Source organism: Anser cygnoides, chromosome Z (genome assembly GCF_040182565.1).
Source record: "Anser cygnoides isolate HZ-2024a breed goose chromosome Z, Taihu_goose_T2T_genome, whole genome shotgun sequence".
Lineage (NCBI taxonomy): Eukaryota > Metazoa > Chordata > Aves > Anseriformes > Anatidae > Anser > Anser cygnoides.
Genome location: NC_089912.1, coordinates 65,133,518 through 65,158,962, shown reverse-complemented (window position 1 = coordinate 65,158,962; position 25,445 = coordinate 65,133,518). Strand labels below are relative to the sequence as shown.

At 41.1% G+C, this 25,445-nt stretch overlaps 2 protein-coding genes, 1 long non-coding RNA gene and 1 other non-coding gene across 10 annotated transcripts in view; 3 read left to right on the top strand and 1 right to left on the bottom strand.

Moving 5' to 3' along the window:
- SUB1 (SUB1 regulator of transcription) overlaps nt 1–25,445 on the bottom strand; it is a 376,115-nt gene that overhangs the window by 10,470 nt on the left and 340,200 nt on the right. Inside the window, exon 1 of one of the 2 annotated variants that reach the window (XM_066988329.1) lies at nt 1,482–1,602. The exons of the other annotated variant lie outside the window; for it this stretch is intronic. The gene's annotated coding sequence lies outside the window, so the exon portion shown is untranslated. Of the gene's footprint in view, nt 1–1,481; nt 1,603–25,445 lie in introns of those variants that run through there. 2 annotated transcript variants of the gene reach the window in all.
- On the top strand, nt 201–5,876 carry LOC106036340 (uncharacterized). Of its 4 annotated transcripts, XR_010827759.1 has the most exons (4): nt 201–1,395; nt 2,369–2,507; nt 3,920–4,145; nt 4,302–5,876. It is a non-coding gene; the product is annotated as an uncharacterized lncRNA (long non-coding RNA). The 4 variants fall into 4 exon arrangements; XR_010827758.1 differs by having other exon boundaries at nt 3,920–5,876; XR_007162519.2 differs by lacking the exon at nt 201–1,395 and adding an exon at nt 1,659–1,875 and having other exon boundaries at nt 3,920–5,876.
- The window catches only part of ZFR (zinc finger RNA binding protein), a 43,868-nt gene continuing 27,156 nt past the window's right edge, over nt 8,734–25,445 (top strand). For all 3 annotated transcript variants that reach the window (XR_010827756.1, XM_066988326.1, XM_066988325.1), the window contains exons 1-3: nt 8,734–8,924; nt 9,201–9,285; nt 23,401–23,683. Coding sequence is in view for 2 of the 3 variants with exons in the window: in XM_066988326.1 (XP_066844427.1) it covers nt 8,888–8,924; nt 9,201–9,285; nt 23,401–23,683 (405 nt within the window). In the remaining variant the exon portion in view is untranslated. The remainder of the gene's footprint in view (nt 8,925–9,200; nt 9,286–23,400; nt 23,684–25,445) is intronic.
- On the top strand, nt 20,516–20,652 carry LOC125182556 (small nucleolar RNA SNORA66). The gene has a single exon (XR_007162586.1). It is a non-coding gene; the product is annotated as a small nucleolar RNA SNORA66 (small nucleolar RNA).

Below are 25,445 nucleotides of genomic sequence, written 5' to 3'. Positions count from 1 at the left end.
CCTCAGTAATAGAAAAGTCTGAAAAAACACCTTAGTTACAATGAACTACAGTACTGCAATTAATATTTCTACTGCAGCTTTAACACATCAGTCACTACGGTCTATTCATTTGCCAGACAAGCGGACATTCAACTTTCCTTGAATGCTTGCTGCCAGGTGTGTTTCTACATCTCTTTACTATGCAAACATGTGGTTAGATATAGCAGCTGAAGACCTTGCCTGCTACTAGAAACTCTTTGTGACAAATAAATAGTTTTTTCAGAATAAAAATAACCATCACAGAGAAATTGAATATAAAACTCAAACTATGGAAGTCTAAAAAAATTATTAGAGCAGCGGACCTCAGTAAAGGAAAAGAGGTGTTTTTAAACGAACTTGTGGTCAAATAAACCACGTACACAGGTAAAAATGGAGTCTGAATAATGCTAATGGCTCCATGCGGTTCTAAAGTGGGGCAAGTTCTGTCATAATAGCTTGGAGCACAATGATGGAAGCTGTAACACTGAAAATGAAATACCGTACGTGGGAGCTAACAAACCACGCTACAGGATGGAGGCAGAGAAGAGCTGGTATAGGACAAGGCAAAGCCAAGCACAGCAATGGCATGAAATCGAGGGGCCGAATGAGACTGATAATCCAGGGTCAGGGGCCACAGACCGAGGTTGCAATCCGCATTAAGATGCGAGAGCGACAATATGGAGGAAGGCTGGGGGTGGAAATTGGAGGAAAGAGGAATGGGGGGGATGGCGGTACCCCCTGGGGAGAGGCTGGCAGGCAGAGGGCGAGGCGACACCGCAGCAGTGAGGAGAACGAGGGCAGAATGAGACAGACCACGGGACGGCTAAGGGAAGGGAGAAGAGAAAGAGGAGCCGGGATGAGCTGGGAGCACCGGTAGGCGGATCCCAGCCGCCATTTTCCTCCCCACGTCTCTCCTTGCCCCCCGGAGGCAGGGGGCGAAGGCCCGAGGAGGGGGGAGGCGCGGGCAAGGCCAGCCCCGGCCCTGCGGGGGGCAGGGCGGTAGAAGGAGGCTGCGGCTCATCAGCGGCGAAAAACAGCAAAACCAGCCCAAAAAAAAAAAAAAAAAAAAAACACAAAAAGGGTCGGGGGTCGTCCGCGGGCAGGCTGCGATCCCGGCGCAGGGGCGGGGGGGTAACGGAGCCGGGCGGTTCCCTGCCGCCATTTTCTCCCTGGCTCGCACCCTCGTTGCCCCCCCAACATGGCAGCTTCTCCTCAGCGCCGGCTCCTCCTCCCGCCCCCGGCCCACTCCCCGCCGGGGCATCCCTCCCGCGGGGCGCAGCGGGCACTCGAGGAAAGGAGGAGGAGGAGGAGGCGGCGGAGGGGGGGGAAGCGCCGCCACACGGCCGCCCCGAGCCGCCCGGGAGGCGCCGAGCCCCCGTCAGTGAGGCATCGGGGGGGGAGGGTGCGGGGGGCGCACAAAATGGCGGCGGGGCGCCGGTGGGGGGGGGAACCCCAAGACTCACGTCCTGCTCCGCGCCGGGCTCCGCTGCACCGCTAGAGGAACGGAAGTGACGCACCGCGGGATCCCCGCCCTTGCCCTGCACCACGTGAAGGGGCGGGAGGGGGGAGGGGAGGGGGTGTTTAAAGGAGACGCGGCGCGTTGTTTCTTCCCCTCCTCGGCGTGAGGGGGGGGGGGGGAAGATGGCGGCCGGCCGCTGAGGGGTTGGGGGGGCTTGCAAATGGTCGCTTGCGGAGGGCGTTCCTCGAGCTCGCTAAGGGGACGGGAGGAAACGCGGTGAAGGGGCGCCGCCGCGCCTGCTTTGCATGCCGAGACCGCAGCCTCGGCCGTCACCTGAGGCGCTGTCCAGGAAAGCGCCGCTTCCCCTTTTTTCCCCCCCTTCGTTTTCCTCCCTGCAGGTGTGTGGTGAGGGGGTTGAGCCTCCTTGCCCTCCTCTGGGCGCCAAGCACAGGGCTTCCCTGCTGGGGCCGCAGGTTCTCGGTTTCCCTGGTAAAGACCTGCTTTTAGAAAGCTCCCCCTGTCTTGGGTTTTGGGGGACACGACACCACAAAGCAAGCCAACCAACCCCAAAAATCTGACCAAACAGCCCTTGAAAATATAATTTGCCATCGTCTGGTGTGTATTCGTGCCAAAGCATGCTGCATCTGAAGTGCCTTGTTGGTGCTCTCTTCTATGTCAGGACCTGAGAATGAGCAGTAGGCTTAATTCATTTAAACAAGTGTGCAAGCATGTGCTGGGATAAGCCAAAATGACGCCTCATTTTGGGGGCTCTGCCCTTTGCCCCCGTTTTTGTTGATGGAGAAGACTTCTTGCAGTGCAGCAGCCAGCCAGGTATGCAGTTGGAGCAGGAGTGATTTCTCATGGCGTCTTTCTGTATTCACTTTGTTTCAGTTCAGGGCCTTCCTTTGCGGATAAACTTGAGAGCAACATGGGTTTGGGCAGCATCTGTGAACACTTCAAAACATTTTGAGAAACAAGATGAAAAAGCTGAATCTCATCGCTCTCTACAGCTACCTGGAAGGAGGTTGCGGTGAGGAGGGTGTTGGTCTCTTTTTCTCAGGTGACAAGCAGTAGGATGTAAGGAAATTGCCCAAGCTGTACCAGGGGAGTTTTAAATTCGATATCAGGAAAAAAAAATCTTCACGGAAAGGGTATTTTTACATTGGAACAGGCTGCCCAGGGAAGTGGTGGAGTCCCCATCCCTGAAGGTATTTAAGAGATGTGTCAATGTGACACTGAGAGACATGGTTGTGGTTTAGTGGTGGGCTTGTTAGTGTTAAGTGATGGTCGGAATTGATGATCTTGCAGGTCTCTTCCAACCTAAATGACTCTAGGATTCTATGATGAGATTTATTACCATTAAAATATTATTGCGATCAATGCAACTTCACACAAACTACCACAGCCTGTCATAGTTTGCTTATCCCTTTTAGCACCAGTCAGTCATGTAGTGCTGTAAGCATGGCAGGATGACAGTACTTCAGATACTCACTGTCAGTTTACTTTAGCCCCTTTATCATTGTTATTACCTCTCAATCTGTGCTTTTGCTACCATGACAATGTTTTTCCTAAAAAAAAAAAAAAAAAAGTGTAACCAATCGGAAACAGGAAGTGTACTCTAGTCCCAGCCCTAGCTTTCAGGTAAAGCTGTTATGGGTAAAGATGGCACAGGGTGCTATGTAATCTGCCCCTGCTGTTCCAAGAGCAGATGTCTCTTAATTATATTCAAAAGTTTGGGGCTTTCTGGATTCCAAAGATCCCTGTTCATGAGACAGGGCCAGAAGGATAAATAAATTTCAAATGAGAATAATACCAAAAGTCACCAAATCCTAGACAGTGTTTCTGAAATACTTATATAAAGGGAGGTGGAGAGATGAGGTTTCTAGAAGGGATCCATTAGGTTTTCATAGTTTTCACTATGAAGTGAGGTAAATAATCTCTCAGTAGAGCCTTTTTGACTGTAGTAAGAGAAAAACAGGAAGTTAATACCAAAAATTAGAGGTGTGCTCTTTTAACTAATTCTTGGAAATTCCATGTTTCATAATGTTGTTATATGTCTTGCAAAACAAATAGAAAAATACACAGTTCTTAACTACAAGCCTGACCTTTGGAAAATAAAATGATGTTTGTTTACCTAGAAGTAAAGCACAGTAAATGACGTGCATGTAAACATTAGTAATTATCACCACTGTGCAAATATCAAGGTTGTCAAGCCATTTATTCATGGAAGATGTAAAAACGATCTCTCAGTACTTAATGCTTAACAGCAAGAGTAAAGGCATTCCACACAAGATGGTCTCCATATAGAGAATATTAATGCCAAAAAAAATATTCTCAGATCATGACATAGCTATTGGTTTCAAGGCTTTTACTAACTTTCATATTATAATAGTAATGGCAATTCAGGTCTTTGTAATCCCTATCTGCTTTGCTTTCTTATAGGTCAACACCTGGTACACAAAGAATGCAAAGGTTTTAGAAGCATCACATTCAGATCAGCAATTCTGTATGCATTTTTAATCAAGTCCCTCAGCCTTGAAATAAATCAAAATGACTGGAAGAAAGAGATTTTTCTGCTGGATCTTAATGAGTTAACCTCTTCCACCTGCAACATTTCCTCCAAAGCAAGCACCAAGTTTATTTTTATAGCTGAATTCCCAAATAGCAGGTCAGTGAAGGGAAGGGAGTGTTTGCTGCATCTGAGGTTTTCATGTTACGTTCTTCTGTAATGATGGGTTTCTTTAAGAATTACTGTAGTAGTTAAGTTTAGTGGCTCTTTGAGCTTTTTGTTAAATTAACCTTACTGTATTTTATTCTATTTAAGAAGAAGAAAGAAGATACTAAGAAAAGATGCTGGCTTTTAAAAAGCGGAGAAAGAGTCTTAATCTTTGCAAGGTAAATTTGTTCTGTTACCTTCTGAGTGAGTCATCTATCCATCCAAGGAGTATAGTTCACTTTCTAAGCTCTTGAAATAGTTTTTTGTAATGTTTTTTTATAGTTTTTTGTAATGTTCTCTCATCAGACACTTCCCTTCAGTAGCTGCCTTAAAAGGGCTTAAATTCTTCTAGTTACTGCCTGATTGCCTCACTTCATCTTACACATCTTCAGCTGAGAAAAGTGTTGAAGCATTAGCTTTTTTCTTCAAAGAAGAATTATAGCATGGAACAGGAACGCTGAAAAATACAAGCTCATAGTTATGATCACGGAACAATTATTATCGACAATTGTTGACTCTGCTAGTTACAAATAGTAGAGTTGGTTTGAGACGCATTTTGGGGAAGACTGAATGAGAGACAGCTCTTAAAGTTTTAGTATTCAGTACTTAATAGTATAACAGGTGAGTGAAAAAAATTGGATGAGGAGTGGAAGGCTAGCTTCCGTACAGACTTTTTTTTTTCTGTTAGCTTCAGGAAAGAAAAAGTGCATTGTTAGGCATTATTTTTGCTTGTATACTGTAACTGGTTCATTTCCCCCCCCATGTCTGATGTGTAATTTCAGTTTGCATTAACACTTGCATAACTTTGCATTATGGTTGAATGTTGGGACTTTTTTTTCCCTGTTGCAAGTAGGTATTATAAACATTGATAACTTTCACATATGATATAATAAATATTTTTTATTTATTTTACTGACATATATGTTGGTCTCATCACTGTTCAACTTCTAAACCCTGCTATTAAAAGGTAACATTTTTTTACTTTAATCACTTAAAGTCTTGGTGAAAACATCAGGTTTTTGTCTTCTCTGCTTATAAAACATAATTTCACTTCAAAAGAATGTTGATAAGGTGATGAATGTCTTACCTCTGTATAGCTCTCTGAAATAATTTCCAGGTGAGAAGATAGTACTGGATTCCTTAAACTAATAGAAAAAGAATCCTCCTATTCAGGGCTTTTACAAAGAGAGCACTAAATGTTAAATTACCTATTCAGGAAATAAAAGTTGCAGTTTTTGTGAGTGTGTTCTGTACTTGCTGTTGAGTAAAGCTTTAATCTGCTGCTACATCTGCCCTGCCCTCTGGTGGTCAAACAAGCCAGCTGAGAGCCTAGTTTCTGAGTAAGCTCGACGGTTGCCTGTAAGAAATCTTACCTACATCTGCTATTAAAAAAAATAAAAAAGTACATGCTTGTTCAGTTTTAGTCCTTTATAGAGAAGATTCAGAAACTTAGAGTTTTTCTGTTTAAACTGCAGTCTCGGGGTCCTGTGGTAGTGGCAGGGGTGTGCATATTAAAGTAGGGCTGATGCCACTGCATGTTAAATTGTGGACTTTCTTCTTGCTGTATTTTGGTGATCTCCTTTCATATACATGAAATGAAGGTCAAAGATTTGTTTTTCTTAATGCTTGCTTGCCATTTTTGTCTATGATATTTTTAGATGCACTGAGCTTTGGACAAATAGAGTAGCTGTGCTATTTAATCCCAGTTTGAAGTTTTGTGTTCCATTGTATGTTTTCATTCTGGAAATTCTTGGCTGTTGTTCCGTAACTTTAATAGGAACGTAGATGGAGAATTTTTTTTTCCTATTTGGAAAAAAAATCTTTTGAATGTTTCACTAAAGCTTTTCTGCCTTTCTCCCTCTGCCTCGTGATTTGCAGTTTATCACTCCATTTATTTTTCCTTCCAGTCAAGGATATAGAAATAGGTAAAGTTCAAAATGCCCTAAAGGATCTAATTAAATTTATTACTGCTTCATTTTGCAGTAAATCTGATATACATAAAACAAGATCACATCTCTGTATGATAAACCATTGAGGTTTTTTTAAGTATAGACTATGAATCTGATCCTGTGAGCTAGCAGTAACATAAATAGATGTTATGTAATGGTTTACAAAGTCATCAAGAAGCATGAGGTTCTTATTAGGGAACTGCTCAGAGAAAGATTTCTACCACTTTTTTTTTTTTCCAAGAATATGACAAATCTTGAACTTTTTTCTGTCATGCTTAATAAGTGTGGCTTCTCATCACATGTTATATTATACTCTTTTTCAAGTGATATATGCACTAAAGATTCAATGTGCAAAATTTAACTGGAAAAGTAATCTGAAACTTCTGCTGAAATTGCAGCTGAATTGAGCTGCCAAACAGGAGCTTATGCACAGACATATGCAGTGCTGAAATCACAAGATATAGGATGGAATATTTAGATTAGACTCCTAGAAATTACTTGGATAAAAGAAGCTGTGAAACCTAAGATGGAAATCTATTATGAATAAAAAAGCTTTATTTTGCTTCAGCTTTTGAAACCAAAGGTTTAACAGAGAGAAGATAGTCCACATTCATCAGTCCAGAAGAAATAAGCAATTGGAAGCCTGACTATTTGCAAAATATAACTTTATTGGTACAGTTTTAAAAGGTGTGTGAATGTCTATGTGTGTATATAGATGCATATATTTTTAATGAAATATGTATTGTATACTTTTTCAGTATATTGAGAGGTTTTAACTGAAAAAACTTGAAAGGCGGTGGAACAAAGAAAACTTCGATTTCCTTTTTGTTGAAGTGCCATGATCCCATGGTCCAATTATGAACAGTGTTTACTAAAACAAGGAGAGGAGAGTATGGCTATCTCATGTATCCTGAGTCCATTGAGGATATAGTGACAGAGGTCATGTCCTGTAAGTTCTTCTATGAAGGATTTGTATAGAGCCTTCTCCTGAAGTACTCTGTTATTTAGTTGCAGGATTAGAGCTTTTGTTTTTCTAAGCAATAGCAATAAAATATCTTTACCCAATATCTGCTTTCTTCACAAAACAGCCCTTTTACTAAAAGTGCACAACAGAGGCTGGAAATTTATTCCTTTTCCCATGCAGGTTCATTTTCCTATTGTGCTTGATTAGGATAAGAAAGTACAAGAGGTACAGTGCTATTTCGTTCCTGTGTGAAGCTAATAATAATGACCAATGAATTATGTTCAGTGAATTGGCAAGAATGCTTGGCATCTTAAATACCTGTGCGTCATACGTAGCTGTGATAATGCAACCTTCAGATGAGAATTTACTTTTCTCATTTGTTTTATGAACATAAATACCTATGTTAAATTCTTAGAAACTAAGAAAACTGTTTGTAGTTTGAGGGAAGAGAAACCTGTCATTTTGTGAGAACAATAGGAGATGCCAAATAGGAATGTTTTGAATAGGTAGAGCTTGTGGAAAACGAATACCTCTGAAGTGATCCGTTCTGAATTCATCCAGAAGTGCTGTTTTATGAGCCTTGGTTAGTTTATGAAAACTGCACGTCACAGTGCAAAGCACACAAATGAGATGAAAGTATTTAAGGCTTCAAGTTTTGCTGTATTCAGAGTTTTGAGAAGCAGCCAATGCTTGGAGGGAAGGATTACCTAAAGGTGAAATGGTCACCAGGAGGAACAGAACTGCACAGGTACAGGTTCAGTCACCCAGAGGTTACTGTGTGGCCTGCAGTATGCTACCCAACAGTTTCTAGGAGCAATCTGACGGACTGTTGCTGTGTGGAAACGTCAGATAAATGTGTTGTGTATGCGCAAGTCTTTACCTTCTGTGTACAATAAGCATGGGGAACTATGGGAATTTGTGGACAGGCTGTGGCATGGTGGGGACAGGTCAGACTAGGTGTGCACGTGGCTTCAGTTGGTGACAGCTATGCTGCTTTTCACGTGTGTGGTTGTGGTTGGCGCACCACGGGTCTGGGTGAATCTGAAGCTTGGTCATCACACGTGGAGCCAAGCCGTAGGTTTTGTGGTCAGTTCTGCACGCATACACCAGCCATTTGTGCTGCCTTCTGGCTGCGTGGCCTTGTGAGCATGGGGTAGCTGGGTGCTTGGTGTGTGTGTCAGGGTTGGAGTGCGAAGGTGCTGGGGTGGGACAGCTGCTGGCATCGACACCTCTGGTATGTGTGTGGGGACAGGTACAGCACGGGTGGTGGGCACCCCTTGGGTTACTGGCTGCTGTGCGTGCCGCCTACGTAGGCAGGAATGGGAAATCGGCCCTATACTTTGCCATATAAGCTCACGGGTGCGCCCGTGGTGCGGTTATGGGCACAAAACACAGAGTAATGGAGGGAGTAAGGAAGTACGTGCACTGCTCCCTCATGCCTGGGCCTCACACAGGAGGACTACAACTCCCAGGAGCCTTTGCACATCCCGCGCATGCGCACCCTCCGGGGCCCGCCCTCCGAGCTGAGGCGTCGCCTTCCTCTCCCGGCGGCGCCAAGCGCGCGCGCGTCTCCGCGGGGCGGACTACAACTCCCAGCGTCCCCCCTTGCACATCTCGCGCGTGCGCACGGCGCCGGCCTGGCCGCACTCCGCCGTTGTCGCCGTAGGTGGGAGGGTGGGGGGCAGGGAGCGAGCGCGGCGGCGAGGAGGAGGAGGAGGAGGAGGGAGGGGGGGGGTGAGAGTTGAGAGTTCAGACGCCGCTGCCGCCGCCAGCTCGGACTCATGATTCCCATATGCCCGGTAGTTTCGTTCACCTATGGTAAGTAACGGCGCTCGGGGGGGGGGGGGGGGGGGAGGGGGAGGGCGGCTGTGAGGGGAGCGGGGGAGGGGAAGGGATGAGGGGGAGGGGATGCGGGGGGTGCGGGGGTCCTGAGGTGCCTCGCCTAACCAGGCTCGTTCTGTCCCCTGTCCGTCTGTCCCCTGTCCCCTTCTCCCCCTCACCCCCTCCTCCTCCGCCTCCACCCCCCCCACCTCCCCCCCTCCTCCTGTCATGGCCCCGACCGCCGCCTCCTGTCGGTTACCGCCGCCGCCGCAGTGCCCAGCCGGCTGGGAGAAGATGCCAAAATGGCCACCGGCAACTACTTTGGATTCACCCATAGCGGGGCTGCTGCTCAGTACAGGTAACCGCCGCCGCTCTTCACTCTTTTCTCCGCCCCGCCCTCCCTCCCCTCCGGCCGGGCCGGCAGCCCCCTTCTCCGTCCCTGACGGGGCTCTCCCCGCCCCCCCCCCCCCCCCTCGGGGGGGAGCCTGGGGCTCGCTGCCCCCCTTCTGGGGGCTTCATCTGTACCCTGTCCCCCCCGGGTGGTGGTGCCAGGGACCCTTTTGCTCGCCTTGCCCCGCCCGAGGGTGTGTTTGCTTATCCTGCTGCCACCCGTGTCCCCCGTGGTGTGAGGGTGGGGAGGTGGAGCTGGGCACCACGGAGGGAGGAGGAGAATCAGCGGCAGCATCAGGTCCCGAGGCCCTTACATTAAAATGGCCACTTAGAGTCAACAACACCACCGAGTTACAGTCTGCCGCCCCCGGGCCCTTCTCCTCCTTCAGCTCCAGTGAGGACAGGGCTTGCTCCCCGTGTCTTTGCCCCCACCTCTGTCAGCGTGGGAGGACAGAATCCCTTAAAATTACACCACCCCAAACGATGGGAGACTGGACGGATAGGGCAAGAGCTGAAGCTCCGGAAAATACAGGGGATTGTCTTGTTCCGCTGAAGCACTGTTGTAATTAATGCTTGCCTGAGAAAATAGGGAATGTATTTCCAGGGCCAAGCAAGCACCTTTTAAAAAGATTTCCTTACTTGGTTATCTGGGACCAGGGGAAAGTCGTAAAGTGGAGCTCAGGGACCTGAAACTGTATCTCTTTTATGTAATATATGACGTACTCCCTTAAATCTTGGTATCTTTGTGCATCAAAGACTGTGTATCGGAGTTGGAAAAAAAAGCAATAATTGGTAGCGTCTATTGTCTCTTTCTGAAATGAATGCTCTTAATTTGGAAACAAAAGAAAGACAATTACATAACCAGAAACATCTTTACATTTTTGATTTATATTGGAGTAGTACCTTGAAGCTAACATTTGAATCCCTATTATTTGTTTTATCCATCTCTAATAAAGATCTCCCTAAACACCTAAGTCTTGACTAATGGGAAAAACATAATAAAGCAAATATATCAGAGGTTGTTAAGAAACAAATACAAATGTTAACAAGCTAATGTAACTACTGTTAAAAAGCTAATGTTAACTACTGTTAACAAGCTAATCAAACTTGCATACCTGCGTAGTTTCAGGAGAGTACAGTATTATGGAGGTCTTGCAATGATGCTCAAGTCGGTGCATCTATTCTTTCCTGGAAATAGACATAAAATACGTTTGTTTTCATTTACGTTCAACGTTGAATATTTAAAGGAAGGGATTAAATTTAGCACATCTACTAGTTCTTTTAAGATGAGGTGCTCACAGCGTGTTTATGTGTTACTTGACAGTTATAGTGAAATTTGAAACTGGGTTCTCATGGGTTGTAGAACAGTTTTTAAATAGCATAGTGGATTTTCTTTTATTTCTTTTGAGAAATGATCTTTAGGTGAATAATAAACTATGAGGTCCATATGACTGCAGTTATGGAGATGAATTTTTAAAATTATTTTTCCGTTTGTTGTGAAGCTGAAGAGGTAGGTATATGGACTTAAAAACCTGAACAACTCAGTTGAACTTTCCTTTTGCATTGCAATATTAAAGTGTATAATTGGAATAAAGTTCAGGTTCAAAACTGTTCTCATAGTTAATCATAAATGTGTTCTTGAGAAAATGGAAAAACTGATCAAAAGAAGGTTTTTCCCCTTTCCTACCACAAGTATATCAGTAAGACTTTGTGTCCTATAAATGGCTTGAATGTGTACTGTGTTTGAAAGTGATGAGACACAGCAACCTGTATTAAAGCACCCTTTTCATAACAGAGAAATTTAATACTTTGATCAAAAAACACAGAAATCACTTGAAGCGGCTGAAAGGGGGTCTTACATTCATAAAGCAGATTTGACAGGTCCTCAGTGGCTTATTTACTGAGTGCTACAAAATGTATATTCTGGTATGTTTTAGAAAGAGATAGAGGCCATCAGGGAAAGATAATTGAAGATGTAGTATTGCAAAACACTCTTTAAGCTTGTTACCAGTATTCAAAGTATCACAATACATAAAAATAATAAAATTTCTGCCTCATCAGAAACCAGGATTGTAGAGAATACGAATGAATGTTTATCTGCTAGCTAACACACAGGTGGGCCTCATAAATCTACAGAAGACTTTTTTCTGGCCACAAAACTACTCTGTGGATTTCAAAAAGTTGATCAAAATAACAGGTTGTTTTAGGAGGGAAAATTAGACACTTGCAACTGCAGACTTTTTTTTTCTTTTTTTTTTTTTCTTTTTTGATATAGGCCAGTTACAAGTTTTACTGCTCTGGGTTTTATAGAAAGTAACAGAAATGTTCATAATAAACATGATTAGTCACATTTTTGGTTTCTGTCTTGACAAAATGGCTGTCAAAAATTCTGATGCATTGGGAGAACTTCGGGATACAATTTTAAAAGGAGTATCAGTGCTTCTTTATGATGATTTATAGAATCTTGTTGATTTCAGCACTTCAGCTAAGTGCAAAAAAGTCTTTGCAGTTCTTTGTAGAATATAGGCCTTTCTTGGAATATCTCAAAGTGCAAAACTGTTAAATCTTCAGTTGAAAACATGCAGACGGAAAAAAAGAACTTTGCATTAGAAAGTAGAGGGTCTAAGTAGTTTCTGAGGTACAATTTCAAAGGAGAAAATCTGACATGCTAATTAAGTGGTATTTGAAAGGTGTTTGCAGCAGAGGTTTTCCATACTTAATTGTAGGCTCATAGACAACTAGTATGAAGCTTTCTGGAATTCTATTTTCGCAAAATGATAAGTCTGATTTGCATTAATGGTAGTGAAGACACGATGTATTAAAAGCATTGGGCTCAAGGAAAGGGCTTCTTAAAATCAAGAAATGAGATGATGATGAAGCTATTACTGACATCGAAATCACTGTGTCTTCCTGTGATTCTGGGTTGTTTGTGGTCATGGTGGATCATTTAAATATTGTCTCATCCTTCGTGTGCCGAGTGAGTGATCGGTAGCTGCTCCTGTGTTAGATCTTGGGTTTGGAAGATTCATGAGCAGAGTGTTCAGGAGTTGATAACATGTTTACTGTTGTGACATGTAAGCAGTATAGCGAATTGACTAGATAAGAAAGGGAATAGATGTCTTTTTTATTTGTTCATAAATAATAGTTTTCAAAAAGTACATCTGAAATCTTACCTCATCTCATACTTAATCCAAGGCAGCAAAAGGCCTAAGTGCTTTTTAAACCTGTAAATAATGGATTGGAAGCATTCTTGTTCCTTTCAATGTTGTTACTACATAAAACTTCCTGCTGCCCGCTTCATTTAGAATTCTTCTGTGAACTGCACAGTAATAATATGACTTAATGAGAGAAGAATCAGATTATGCAAATACCCATACAGGAAATTTCTCTGAATATTGGAATAGCTTTACAATTTGTACTTTATGCTGATGGTGGTATTAGGACCTAAAGTTATAAATCTGTGTGCGGTGCAAAACTCATCTGTTACTTATTTCAGTAACTGTCCTAATCTATTTAGGAGTCTGAAATAAATGCGTAATTTGGTGATACCAATACTCTTCTCTTATGTGTGCGTGCACATTGTAGCTCACATGAACCACTGTGTGTCTCCGGTTTGAATCGAAGAGCTTAATATTGGCTTGTCTTTCACATCCAAAAAAAAATAGCATTCTTGTTTTGATGCTGCAGAGTCATTGTTACGCTTTTATTTTAAAGTTGGCTGATTGAAATGTGGGGATGCTGATAGAGAGATGAGAGCATTGAGAAAAGTTTGGGTAGAGAAGTGAGCTTTTCTTTGCTTGCAAATGTAATGGTCTCATTTAATCAACCTCGTGTTAAAATTTTGGTTTCAAGAAGATAGAGTAACTCTTTGGATTTCATCTTAGTGATGTTCTTACCAAGGTTCTGCTGTAATGAGACAGGTCATAAATGGCAAATCCTTGGGTAGTTAGGAGTGATTGTTAACTTTAAATTGTCCTCAAGTAGCGTGAATATTACACATTCGGTATTGCAAGCCGTAACACATAAGGGCAAAGGAAGCTGTTTGGGTACGGAGCAAATCGTGATGCTTGTGAGTTTAGGTTAAGATGCGGTCTTCTAGGCAGCCATATGGAAGTGAATTCTTGCAGTTATAGCTAGCCTGGCATTCAGGTGCTGTGCTTAAAATGAATGGGGAACAAAAGTAATCATAATTTTATCACAGGATGAACCTACTTATATCAGATAGTAAAATGGTAAATGCTTTCTATGTGAATTTTATGACCTTGCTGCTCTGAGTTGCATCACATCTTAAAGGATATGCATTTTTAGCAAAAGAAACTTCTTGATATGATCAAGCTGCCTATATTGCCGATTCTCCTTTGCTCAATCTATGGTAGTCTTAAGTGGTGTCTTAAACCTGCTGTTCCATCTTGCTTAATGTACACAAGAAGCGTACAGTAAGCTACTGCTGTTTATGCAAAGATTTTGGTAGACTTGTTTCCAAACCAGTGAAGTGCCACCCTCAAGTGAGATATGCCAACGTTAGTAAGGCAATAAGGAGCTCTGGGTTTGTTAGTGTGGGCTGTGTGCCAGTTCTGCTGTTGACTATTGACAGGGAATCAGAGGAGGTGGTGGTATCTGCGGAGGAAAGGTGCCTCAGTAATAAGAGGAAGCTTTGTCATTTGTAAGAGTGAAGTCTGCCAATGAGGTAAAATTTGCAACAGGCTCATGACATGAAGAACCAAGCACTAGGGGAAACTTTTCTGTTAATTCTAAAGTCCTTTGTAGTTGTAACCTCAAAATAGATTAATGATTGTGACTCTGGGGTGTTAAATTATTTGTAAAAGTTTGTCTGTTACTAGGTAGGGTAAAGTGCAGTTGCATTATTGGTACCTAGAAAAGCAAAGTAGCAGCTAAAGGCAGGAAATACAGAGTGCTTTAAGAATTGAATACATTTTTCCATGCTAGTGAAGTTTCTATCATCTAATAGAGAACTTGCCAATTTTAGTGTGTTTTTTTCTGACAGGGAAAATGTTAGTAGTTGGTATTTTTTTAGGCAGATGTGACATCTTGAGCTCAGTTCTTTTTGTGTTGTGCTATCATTGTGAACATGGCTGTTAACTAGACTTGAAGAAAAACAATGTTTTGATGATGAAGAAAGCAATAGAGGGATGAGCCGTCTGTTGTGTGCAACTGAGTATGGGGGTGGTAGATACAGAGCATATATTGCATCACTGATGTAGATGCTTGCAGCTATGGTCAGAGGTGCAGAGAGAAGAAACATTACCTGATTTGATTGGCTTAAGAAGGTGGTGAGAATGAATGTGAAGATCAAACAGTGAAGGTACATTAAAAACATGAGCACATTCATCTTTGAGATGAGTTATTGATAGCATATGATTTAGCTATGCGGTAGCAGTCGGTACTTTTTGTAATAGAATGATACAAAGATGTTTTTAGAAACAGGGAAGAGGAAGAGAAAGTTAAAATTACTATAAGGAAATGTCTTTTTCAGGTCATGTGTAGTCAGACTGTAGAATGCATTACCAGAAGCTGCTAAAATTTAACAGGATTCAAGAGAGTTGTACACTTGCATACCTTCATGTCTCCATTTGGATTCCTTGTGAATTGCATTACAATCAATATTCTGTTCACAGAATTGTGATAATAGGAAGTAATATATTTTGTTAAAGTTATAAAAAGTTATATTAAATCTTCATTAAAGTTTGATGCTTATATCAAGTGACAGACTGTAGAAAAACAGAAGTAAAGTCTCTTCTAAAATACAAACTAACTTACTGTAACTGAATATTTTATTTCAGCATTTTATGCTGTTTATTGTTAAGTGAGTTCAGGAGAAAAATGTTTAGTATTTTTCACTCTGCCCAGGTTTCATTAACACACCTGAAACTTCATCTGACCAGTTATTCAGTAGTGCCTCTTTATCCATTTCTCTGTAGAAGCAGCAGGTTGTAGCACTTCATTTAGTTTTTGGAGAGTCAGGTCATACTCATTTCAATCTTGATGTCACTGAAAGAAAAACTGCAGAATTATATTTTTAGACAGACCTTTTCTATTTTGCTATTGATAGAATAGTCTATGAAACTTTGAAAAATCCCACAGTTGGGTCTCAATAAGTACAGTTCCTTAATACTAAAATATTCAAAGAAGTTGGAATTTTCAGGAAATATGGCTCTTTTTTTTGTCTTAAGTTCTAGATATTTGTATTTTTAAAATTATGTTTGAGTAGTTTAAATGTCATGCTAAGCTAGCATGTAAATCACTTCTTTAAATGAAAAAATATGCAAGAAACATAGTTAAGTTGTTGTTTCTGAGGAAGCTGGTAATTTGGGTTGAGACAATTGGTTTTAGACTTACTCTAAAATCTCTGTCCAAATAGCACTCTTCAGAATGCTAAAGCTGAAAATACAAGAATGTCCTTTGCCTCTAGGAAGAGAGTTTTCAATGTTCAATGCTCTAAACCAAGCTGGAATAGCAGCAGAGTTAAAATGTATATGTTGGTTGTTAGTACGCATGCATAGGAGATCAGCATTTTTATACTCTGTGGGCTTACATGCATATGAACTGTAATTCATTTTTAAGTTAAATAAGTTGGTGTGGTGAAATGCAAGGCTTATAGGGAGCCTTTTTTGTACTATCCTCTCTGTTACCTTTCACATGCTGCATACCCTGTATAGAAGTACTATGTTCTTTTGAAAGTGAATTCCTCTGACAACAATTGCTAAAGATGCCGTATTAAGTTGCTTAATGCATGGCTTACTCCACAGACATCCTAATGTGGAAAATAAAGTATCTTACAATCTCAAGTCACCTGAAGTTATTATCTGGTAAAATAGACAGCATTATATCCATGTGTTACATTTTCTTGATATTAATAAAAAAAAAGAAATAAAGTATTAACTAAATAAAGCTTCCTACTTTCAGTGTATTTTTTTTTTTTAGCAAAGCCTCTATTATTTTTAATGGAAAACGCCAATATCTGGAAAAGGGCAAGAGCAAAGTGTACTCCAGAGGAGGATTTAGTATTTGCTTCTTAAATTTAAGTGCTCTTAATTCTCTGTCACTCTTGGGCAGGTAAATCACTGGAAATCCAAGCCTTCCATCAGCGTTGATCTATAAAAGTAACTAACAAGGGAGGGTTCTGCTGTATTAGATCTAACAGTTAAAAGTTCCCATCTAAGCTTGTTTTTGTGGAAGGATATTACTCACTTGCAAACCTTTATTATGTAGCTATTTAAACTAGACAAACTCTTATTATTTTGGAACTGGATGATAATGTTTTGCTAAGGGGACACCAATTCTTCATTAACTGCTATTAATCAGCAACATCTGCTTCCTAGCCAGCTTCTGATCTAAAATAATTTGAAGTGTTCTACCATCACATGGAAAAGTAAATAAGGACTTTCAAAATGGAAAAAACACTTTGAGAGTCCATATTTCTTCTTCTATATCACAAACACTGCTGCACTTTCCTTGGTGAAGATTTTTGTGCAGCACAGAAGAGGTTTTCAATCGTTCCTTGAATATTCTTTTTTTTAAAAAAAAAAAAAAGAGGAATAAAACTGCCCAACAGAACAAGAGTTTTCAGGAGTTTGTTCTCAGGGTGTGGACCTTTTGTTGGTGGTGTTTTAATTCAACTTAACGGAGTGTAAGTGTTCAGGCAGGAATTTTCTACCTATAAGCACTTTTTTTTTTTTTAAGCTATACTGGAGCTTAGTGGATTTCACAGTGTGCAGCTGGGCAGAGGTCATCATAACTCTTCGATGCCTCTGTGTTTTGGATGCCTCTGTGTTTTGGAATGGGTCCAGTCTTGTTTAACATCTTCATTAACAATCTGGACAATGGGGTAGAGTGCATCCTCAGCAAATGTGCAGGTGATATAAACTGGAGGAGTGGTCTACTCAGCAGAGGACCATGCAGCCATCCAGAGGGACCTCAACAGGCTGGAGGTGTGGGCTGACAAGGACTTGATGGAGTTCAACAAGGAGTTTCACAAAGTCCTGCACCTGGGGAGGAACAGTCCCAGGCACTAGTACATGCTGGGGGGCAGTTCTGCAGAAAAGGACCTAGGGGTCCTGGTAGACGTGAGTCAGCAGCATGAGTTGAACATAAGTTGAACATGAGTCAGGAACGTGCCCTTGCTGTGAAGAAGGCTAATGGAGTTCTTGGCTGCGTTGGGCAAAGTATTGCCAGCAGGTCAAGAGAAGGTGGTCCTTCCCCTCTATTCAGTGTTGGTGTGGCTACACCTTGAGTACTGTGCCTGGTTGGTTCTTCAGTCCTCAGTACACGAGAGGCATGGACATACTGAAAAGAGTCCAAGTGAGGGCAACCTTGGTGGGCCACCAAGATGAAGGGACTGCAGCACCTCTCCTATGTGGAGAGAGCTGGGACTGCTCGCCTGGAAAAGAGGAGGCTCAGGGGGGATCTCATCAATGTCTAGAAATATCTGAAGGGAGGGTGCAAAGGGGATGGAGCCAGGCACTCTATAGTGGCTCCCAGTGCCAGGACAAGGGGCAGTGGGCACAAACTGGAACACAGGAGGCTCCCTCTGAGCATCAGAAAGCGCTTCTCTGCGGTGCGGGTGACAGCACTGGCACAGGTTGCCCAGAGAGGTTGTAGAGTTTCTCTCCTTGGAGGTCTTCACACCTGGGCATCCTGCTCTGGGTGTCCCCGCTTGGGCAGGGGGTTGGACCATATGCCCTCCAGAGGTCCCTTACAACCTCAGCCATTCTGGGATTCTGTGACTTAAAATTTGCAAATAGAGAAAAGTTTTCTACATGTTACACTTGTTGAGAATCACAGACCTGAGTATATACAATACCAAATGCCGATACTAACACTGCAGCTACATTCATAGTCTTAAGTCTAGCTTGCAAAGTATAAAAGAAAAACACACACCTGTCTTGGGAAAACTTCCTTTGACTTGGTGAAAGAAGTTTCATACAGCACACAGCAATATGGACAAGGCTAACTTCTGCAGTGGCCTTTGCTCTGGGATGAATTCTGCAAGACTGCAGAACAGTGCATCCCTTTACCCCCCAGAAAATCAAGTTGATATGGGATTGGAGATTAGTGTGGAAAAAGATGTATGGTCACAGCTTGCTGCAGAGAGTCTTATCTAGGAGGTGTAATATAGTGGTATTTCATATGTGGCACTTTTCCCCAGGTATTAACGCATCAGAAAGATTTGATTAGTATTTTCCAACATTAATGCCATAGATATTAGTATAGATGTTCTTCAAAGATTGAGTCAATGATTTTTTTTTTTTTTACAAAAAATACTTCTTTCATGCACTGTAGTCCAATAATTGTGAATAAAGAGCTCATTCCCAATCTCAAGGTTTCTTAGGTACCTTATGGAAGATAAGAGCAAGCTAGGTATACAGTGGGGTGTAAAATTTGAAAAGAAGCAGATTTATTTGGCAGTAAGAAGCAAAGAGCATGGGGAAATATGGATATGCATGGTAGCAGTTTAGGGCAGTTAGGGAAAGACAGTAAATTAGATATGGTGCTGGAAATGACCTTTTAAAGCTGACTGAAACATCTACAGAACCTGGAGCAGAAGATTTTAGTGCAATGTGTAGACTGTAAACTGGCTGTGGCTGGGATAGTGAAAATACAGTGAAATCTGAACTGGAAGATCCTTACTGATTAATGTGTGGTGTTGCTAGAAAAGAGAAATGGAAGTGAGCTTGGTGGGGAAGCACTGTTGCTATTATGATCAGCTAAAGAAATAGGTTGGCATGAATTGAAAATATTTTTTGAATGAAAATCTCTGGTAGGTGATGTATTATTAGAGCAATACAGCAAAAGTGCAATTTGAAGCTGCCAAGTCCTTTACTAATAACTTAAATCAAAGAATTATGTTTATTTTGATTTTGGTCTTAGAGTAAGCTAAAACACTGTAAGAATTGTAATATGAAGTTACCTTGAATTGAGTGGTCATAAGTTGGGTTTACTTTAAGTAAATGTTCATCTAGGACTCCTTTGCTTTCCTGGAAGTAATCAGAAAGTGACTGGAGAAAACCCTGAGAAACATAATCTAACTTCAAAATCAGCTGTGCTTTGAGTGTAGGATTGATGTTGTAGGAGATGATTTCCAAAGGTTTGTTTCAATCTAAATTATTTAGTGTTTTTAAGCTTTGCCCGTTTAGTAAAGCCAGTTGGTCTCAGTGGAACTTCAAATTCAGAGATGCTTATAAGGATGTGAGAATTTATTTTGGGCAAGAAAAGATCTGACCTGCACAGAAGAATGGCTTAGTTAACAGAGCATTGAATTTGTTTGTGTCAGCTGTGCTGCAGTAATTGTTTGCATGTTCTTAGCCCATAGGACATACGGAGGAATTTAGTTCAACTTTTTCCCACTGTGTTGGGTGATTAAACTAAACTGAATTACTTCCTTTGTTGTGTTGAAGAACATGCACGTGTTTTGTTACCACAGGTCAGCTGACATATTCATTGTTGTTCTAATAACTTGATCACATGCCTAAGTCTTTGGGTCTTGTTTACTGGGACTAAGTTAAAATATTTGATGAGGTGCAGTGTGGAAAATTATTACTTAATGTAGAGATTAATAAAATAATTGTAGAGAAGTACTGGTAGGGGTAGTTATTAGAAGTGATCATCAAATAGGAATAATTACACTGGAGTTATCCAGGGTTTGGTTGATTGGTATTTAGTATTTACTTTAGTATGGCATGTCTTAGTGTTTGATGCGAGGGAGGTACTGTCAATACATGGGTAGCTTTACAGGAAGCTTCTCTGAGGAAGACAGACTGGAAAGAAAGCACTGGGTAGCAAGCACAGCCGAACCTTCATCTGAATTGATGCCATCCATGGCCACAAAAGATGAGTAGGTAGTAAATAGGTGCAAAGATGCATTGCAAGAAAGACAGGTGGAAGAGGGGGTCTGACCAAATAGTCTGAGAAGGAGGTAAGTTGTGTGATGAGGCACTTGTCCCTGAACGAGGATAAAACCTCTTGTAAGTCAAGTGATGAAGTTGGCACAAAAATCTTTAGATATAGGTTAATTACATGGAAGAGCCTGGTCATCTTAAATGTTAAAAGGTTTTCAGTAAGAACTTGAGGAGAAAAAGGAAGCCCATACATTTGGAAAAAACTATGTGAACTTCTGTAACAATGAGTAGTTCTTTCAAAAAGGAAGAAGCAACCAGTTCTAGAATATTTTTGTTGTAATCTTGCAAACTCGATCACTAGCTCTGCATGATGTTGCAGAAGCAAGGGGAACAGGTTTGCTAAAGTAAAAATGGTAATAGAACTGTATTGGCCTTAGAAATCAAATGATTGGGGCTGTTAATTCTATACCATGATAAGGAAATTTAATACAAAAATAACAAAGAAGAAATGAGACTGAGTAGAATCTTGTTAATAGTATCATCACTATCTCTTTGCACTGTTGAATACAGAAAACTCTCAGGTAGCTTTAATCATGTATTTCTGAGAATAAAAGCATTTTCTTTGACAAACTGGCTGATAATGTTACCACATAATGTGGTGTGAGCACTGTAGTGCTGTTACTAGGACAGGAGGGAATAGCCTCAAGTTGCACCAGGGGAGGTTCAGGTTGGAAATGAGGAAACATTTCTTCTCAGAAAGAGCAGTCAGGCACTGGAACGGGTTGCCCAGGGAGGTGGTGGAGTCACCGTCCCTGGGGGTGTTCAAGGAAAGGGTGGACGTGGTGCTTAGGGACAGGGCTTAGCGGGTGACATTGGTGGTAGGGGGGTGGTTGGACCAGATGATCTTGGAGGTCTTTTCCAACCTTAATGATTCTTTGGTTCTGTGATACTATTTTGTGTTAGCAATTTGAGCATGGTTTCATGAAACTCGAAGAGCCAATTTTTGCTGCCTTGGCAGGTCCCTCTCCTTTCTCCCCCTCCAAGTTTTTTTTCCATACATATGCCTCACGTCAGTTCTGGCAGTCAGACTGTTCTGTGAGCTCCAATGTTTCTAACTGTTCTACCATGTCAGAAAATGGGCCAAGGGAAAAAAAAATCTTGTACTTTTCTGCTAGAGTAATGAAAAGCAGAACTAGCCCAAGGAATGAAATATGGCATGGCCAGATTTGGTATATGGGAGGAGGGAAGAGTGAGAATGAGGATGGGGTGGAGCAAGACTGACCCTTTGTTGACAGTATTGGACTGTTGATAGGTTCAGGTGAAGTCCAAGTGAAAGTATAAGGCTGCCTGTTTTCCCAGTATAATACATTCTGAGTAGATACATATGATACTGTGAACCTCAGAACTTGTGAATATTTTACACTTTTGTGCTGCTAGGTACATAAATATCACAGCCTAATTTTATAGATTATCATTCACTTTTACCATCTTAAAATAGTCTTCATGAGTTTTCTGACACAGTTGATTTCTGACCCTATGCTAAGAAAACAAAGGCACTACCTATATAGATCAGGTAGGAGGAATTGTTTCAAGCAGTGGTATGAGCTACATCAAAGTATTTTAGCTTTTATCCTTCCACTGTTAACATTAAGAAGCTGAAAATAAAATGAAATATAATTGTGAGTACAACCCACAACTGCGTTCAGTTTGGATGTACTGTAATTGGTCTTTTAACAAATGAAATGCCAGGGGACTGTGGTGGGAAGAAGGTAGAGTCCAGACATGGAAGTCCAGTAGTAATAAAATTTTCTCTGTGTGTTTCTGCCACAAAAATGGCTTTTTAATATGTTAAAGTCAATGTGTTCTGCTCTAATTAAATGACGGTTTCATTTTATTTTTAATTACTAAACACAAGGGAGTTATGGAAATGTTTTTAGCAAAAATTTCTACAGCACAAACGTGCTTTGTTTCTGATAGTTATGTCAGGGAGAATATTGTTCTCTTGGAAAAACTGTCATGACTTCTTGTTCCTTTTGGTTTTGAATATAAGCATTCTTCAATTCCACTTTGCCACTGAGTGTTTTTCTTTCAAGTGAGATATCGTTTCTATTTTCTTTAAAATAGTGGATATTATCTCCTCGATAGACATGAAATTGGTATGAATTATCTTCTAGTAGTTCTATGGAGATGTAAAACCCTATATAGATTCTTAAGTATTATTGAACAGTGCTAGAAATGCACAAAAAATCAGAATAATCACTGAATCCCCATTTCATATCATTGTTCCAGATAATGGTATTTTGCCCAGTTTGTTTCATTTGTTTAAAAAGCATAACCACTATTGTAAGCTTTTAATCGTAATGGGTACAGAAGTAAGACAGTAACATCAGTTTCTGTTCAATAATTAAACCCATTATTTATTTTCTGTTTCCACAGTTAGTAATTACTCATTCTTAGTAAATAGCCGCATATTAATGTCCTACCTGCAAATATTAGAAAGGCACATTAGTCACAGCATGTTCCTGGAAGATTGCCAGAGCTCTGGTGGCAGTCATCTTGCTTGATTTGGCTGTCTTTTGATGATGCTTCATGTGGTGAGGCAGTGTACTTCTGTGCAAGTGTGGCCAGTATCTTATAATTCTAAACTTTAGTGGGAAAAGCCTGATATTAGAGATATGTTTTGAAGTGTGTCTGCCTTAACTTTAAGAGTTCTGAGTTAATTTTCATGGAAGTCTTTAAAAGCTCATAGCTTTAATATGGTTTACTGAAAAACATCATGCAAGTGCAGGTCAGTAATGAGCTGTCATAGAAAAGTAGTATTTTTCTTAATTTGACATGTGGTTTTATTGAAGAACTAATGAAGCACTTACAAACTTGTCAGATATGAAAAGATAATGGTTTGAAACATTGAATGAAAGACTTCTGTTCCACTGCTTCAGAAAAAAAATAACCACAAAACCAACCCACAAACCCTCTCTAAGAAGAAAGTCATCAGCCACTTGATATTTCTATATCCACAGACGCTTCAAAAAATATAGTTTTGTTTTTTAAGAGAGTGAAGAAGAGGTAATATAGCCATTGAAGTGTGTACATAGGTAGATAGACATTCCTGGTTTGTTTATAGAACAGATAAGTATTGATCAAATCCAGGATTTTGAAATGTTTACGTGTGAGCTTAATACGTTGAATTAATCTAATTATTTACTTACTGTCTTTTTCCCATATAGCCAGCAGCCTGCTTCGGGTGTAGCCTATTCCCATCCAACTACAGTTGCTAGCTACACTGTCCACCAGGCCCCAGTCGCTGCGCACACGGTTACTGCAGCCTATGCCCCAGCAGCAGCTACGGTTGCAGTAGCCAGGCCTGCTCCAGTAGCTGTCGCAGCTGCTGCAACAGCTGCTGCATATGGAGGCTACCCGACGGCACACACAGCTACAGATTATGGTTACACACAGAGGCAACAAGAAGCTCCACCACCACCACCTCCTGTCACTACACAGAATTACCAGGTATGTTAAAAAAAACGCTCTGTTTAATGGTTTTTAAATTACATGTTAAAAAGGAGAGGCCTGTTTGGATAAGAGAATGTGATGGTGTTTGTATTTTTTTTTCCCTTCTGTGAATCACAGCATGAGTACAACACAAATTACTCAGCAGCTGAAACTGATTGTGTAAAGTGACTGCAGTCTCGTGGCCCACATGGAGAATTGTCAGCAGTACTACTGCAGGATCTAAGACATTCACACAATAGTGAACTGACATTTACCTCCAAGTGATTTTGTGGACAGCTGCTGAGAAAAGTAGTGCTGTCTTGGCTAGCCTAAATGTTCAAGTAGCATGTGTTAAATCAGGTCATGGAACTGACTTAGCTGACAGAAATGTTTCAATCAAAATTTTCAGTGGGAGGTAGAAATTGTTCTCTCATCAGATTCGTGGGTGCCACAGGAGTTGCAGCACCAAACATAAGAGGATAGAAGATTGCCGTAGGAGAGGAGCCACCCTTTTTGGCGGCCCTCTGCACTAGCAAGGTCACTGCCTAACCTTGTGTGACTACAGACAGCCACAAAAGGGAACTGTTTCTCCATTTTCATCTTTCCGTCTTCTGTTGACACTTTTCTTGTGTTGAGTCCAGCAGTTGTCAGCATTTGGGTGGGTCAGTTCAGGAAAAGGATCCCGTAGAAAACTAACCAATGAAAAACGGAGGATCTTTCCATGGGATTAACAAGCCAAGTTAAATTTGTTTGCCTCTGCACAGTTGTGATGTCAGTGCAAGAGGTAAAGGTGCGATGACACAAGGCTGTGAGGAGAGGTTTGTTGGTTCCTCAAACAATTTCCCATTCTTGCACTGGCTTAAATGCAGTACGACAGCATCCTGTTACTGAATCATATTCCTTCTCAGTTCATGAATAAATAAACCTGCAGTATAAACCAGAGTGCTTCATCAGTTTTGCAGCTGGAAGATTTCAGTCTGTAGAGGTCATCTTGGGACTTTCTAACATACGTGTTTACTCCTGTCCAGTTTTTAGAAGAGAGTTAGAAGTTGCGATTTTTCCTGTCTGTCTAGATTCACATGATACAGGTATATATGCACTTCAGTAATTCTAGCTCATTGGTTTCAGTCAGACAGTTTAGATGCAGAAAGAGTAGGGGTTTTGCATGGCCAGGTAGTTTTCCAGTGGAAATGTGAGCTTTATTTGTATTTTTAACAGCTTTTTTTTCTACCTTAGCATTCATTAGTCTAAGTCTTCAGTGGATATCTCTAGGCTGGTGTGTTTATGCACGAGAATTATATAAATTTTGTGACATGGCTCATATTTAAAATTTGCATTTACTAGTGAGGCAGAGGATGTTGAAATAGTATGTCCCATGTAATATCTCTCCTATATATTAGTTATACAATTATCAAGGCATTATATAGATTCTAACTAGTGGTTTTGTTTGTTTAAAAGGATGGTACTGTTGCTCTGTGTAATCAGTTCTTTTATGCAGTTTTCAGAATTTGTTACATATGGTAATGCATTGTATGTAGCCTAGGAGTCCTTCCAGTTGGGTGTATACTCACAAGGTCGTTAAGGTAGTCAGTTACAAGATGTATTCAGACAGATAAGAGAGTCCCCTAAATTAAAGAGAAAAATAATTCCACTTTATGGAGGTTGGATGGAAAAAAGTATTGTTATATTTCTTGGAAATGAAAAGAAATTTCATATGTCAGTAGACTAATGTAGCTCATGCCTTGCTACCCAGTAGTTGGTCAGTTAGTAACACTTTACC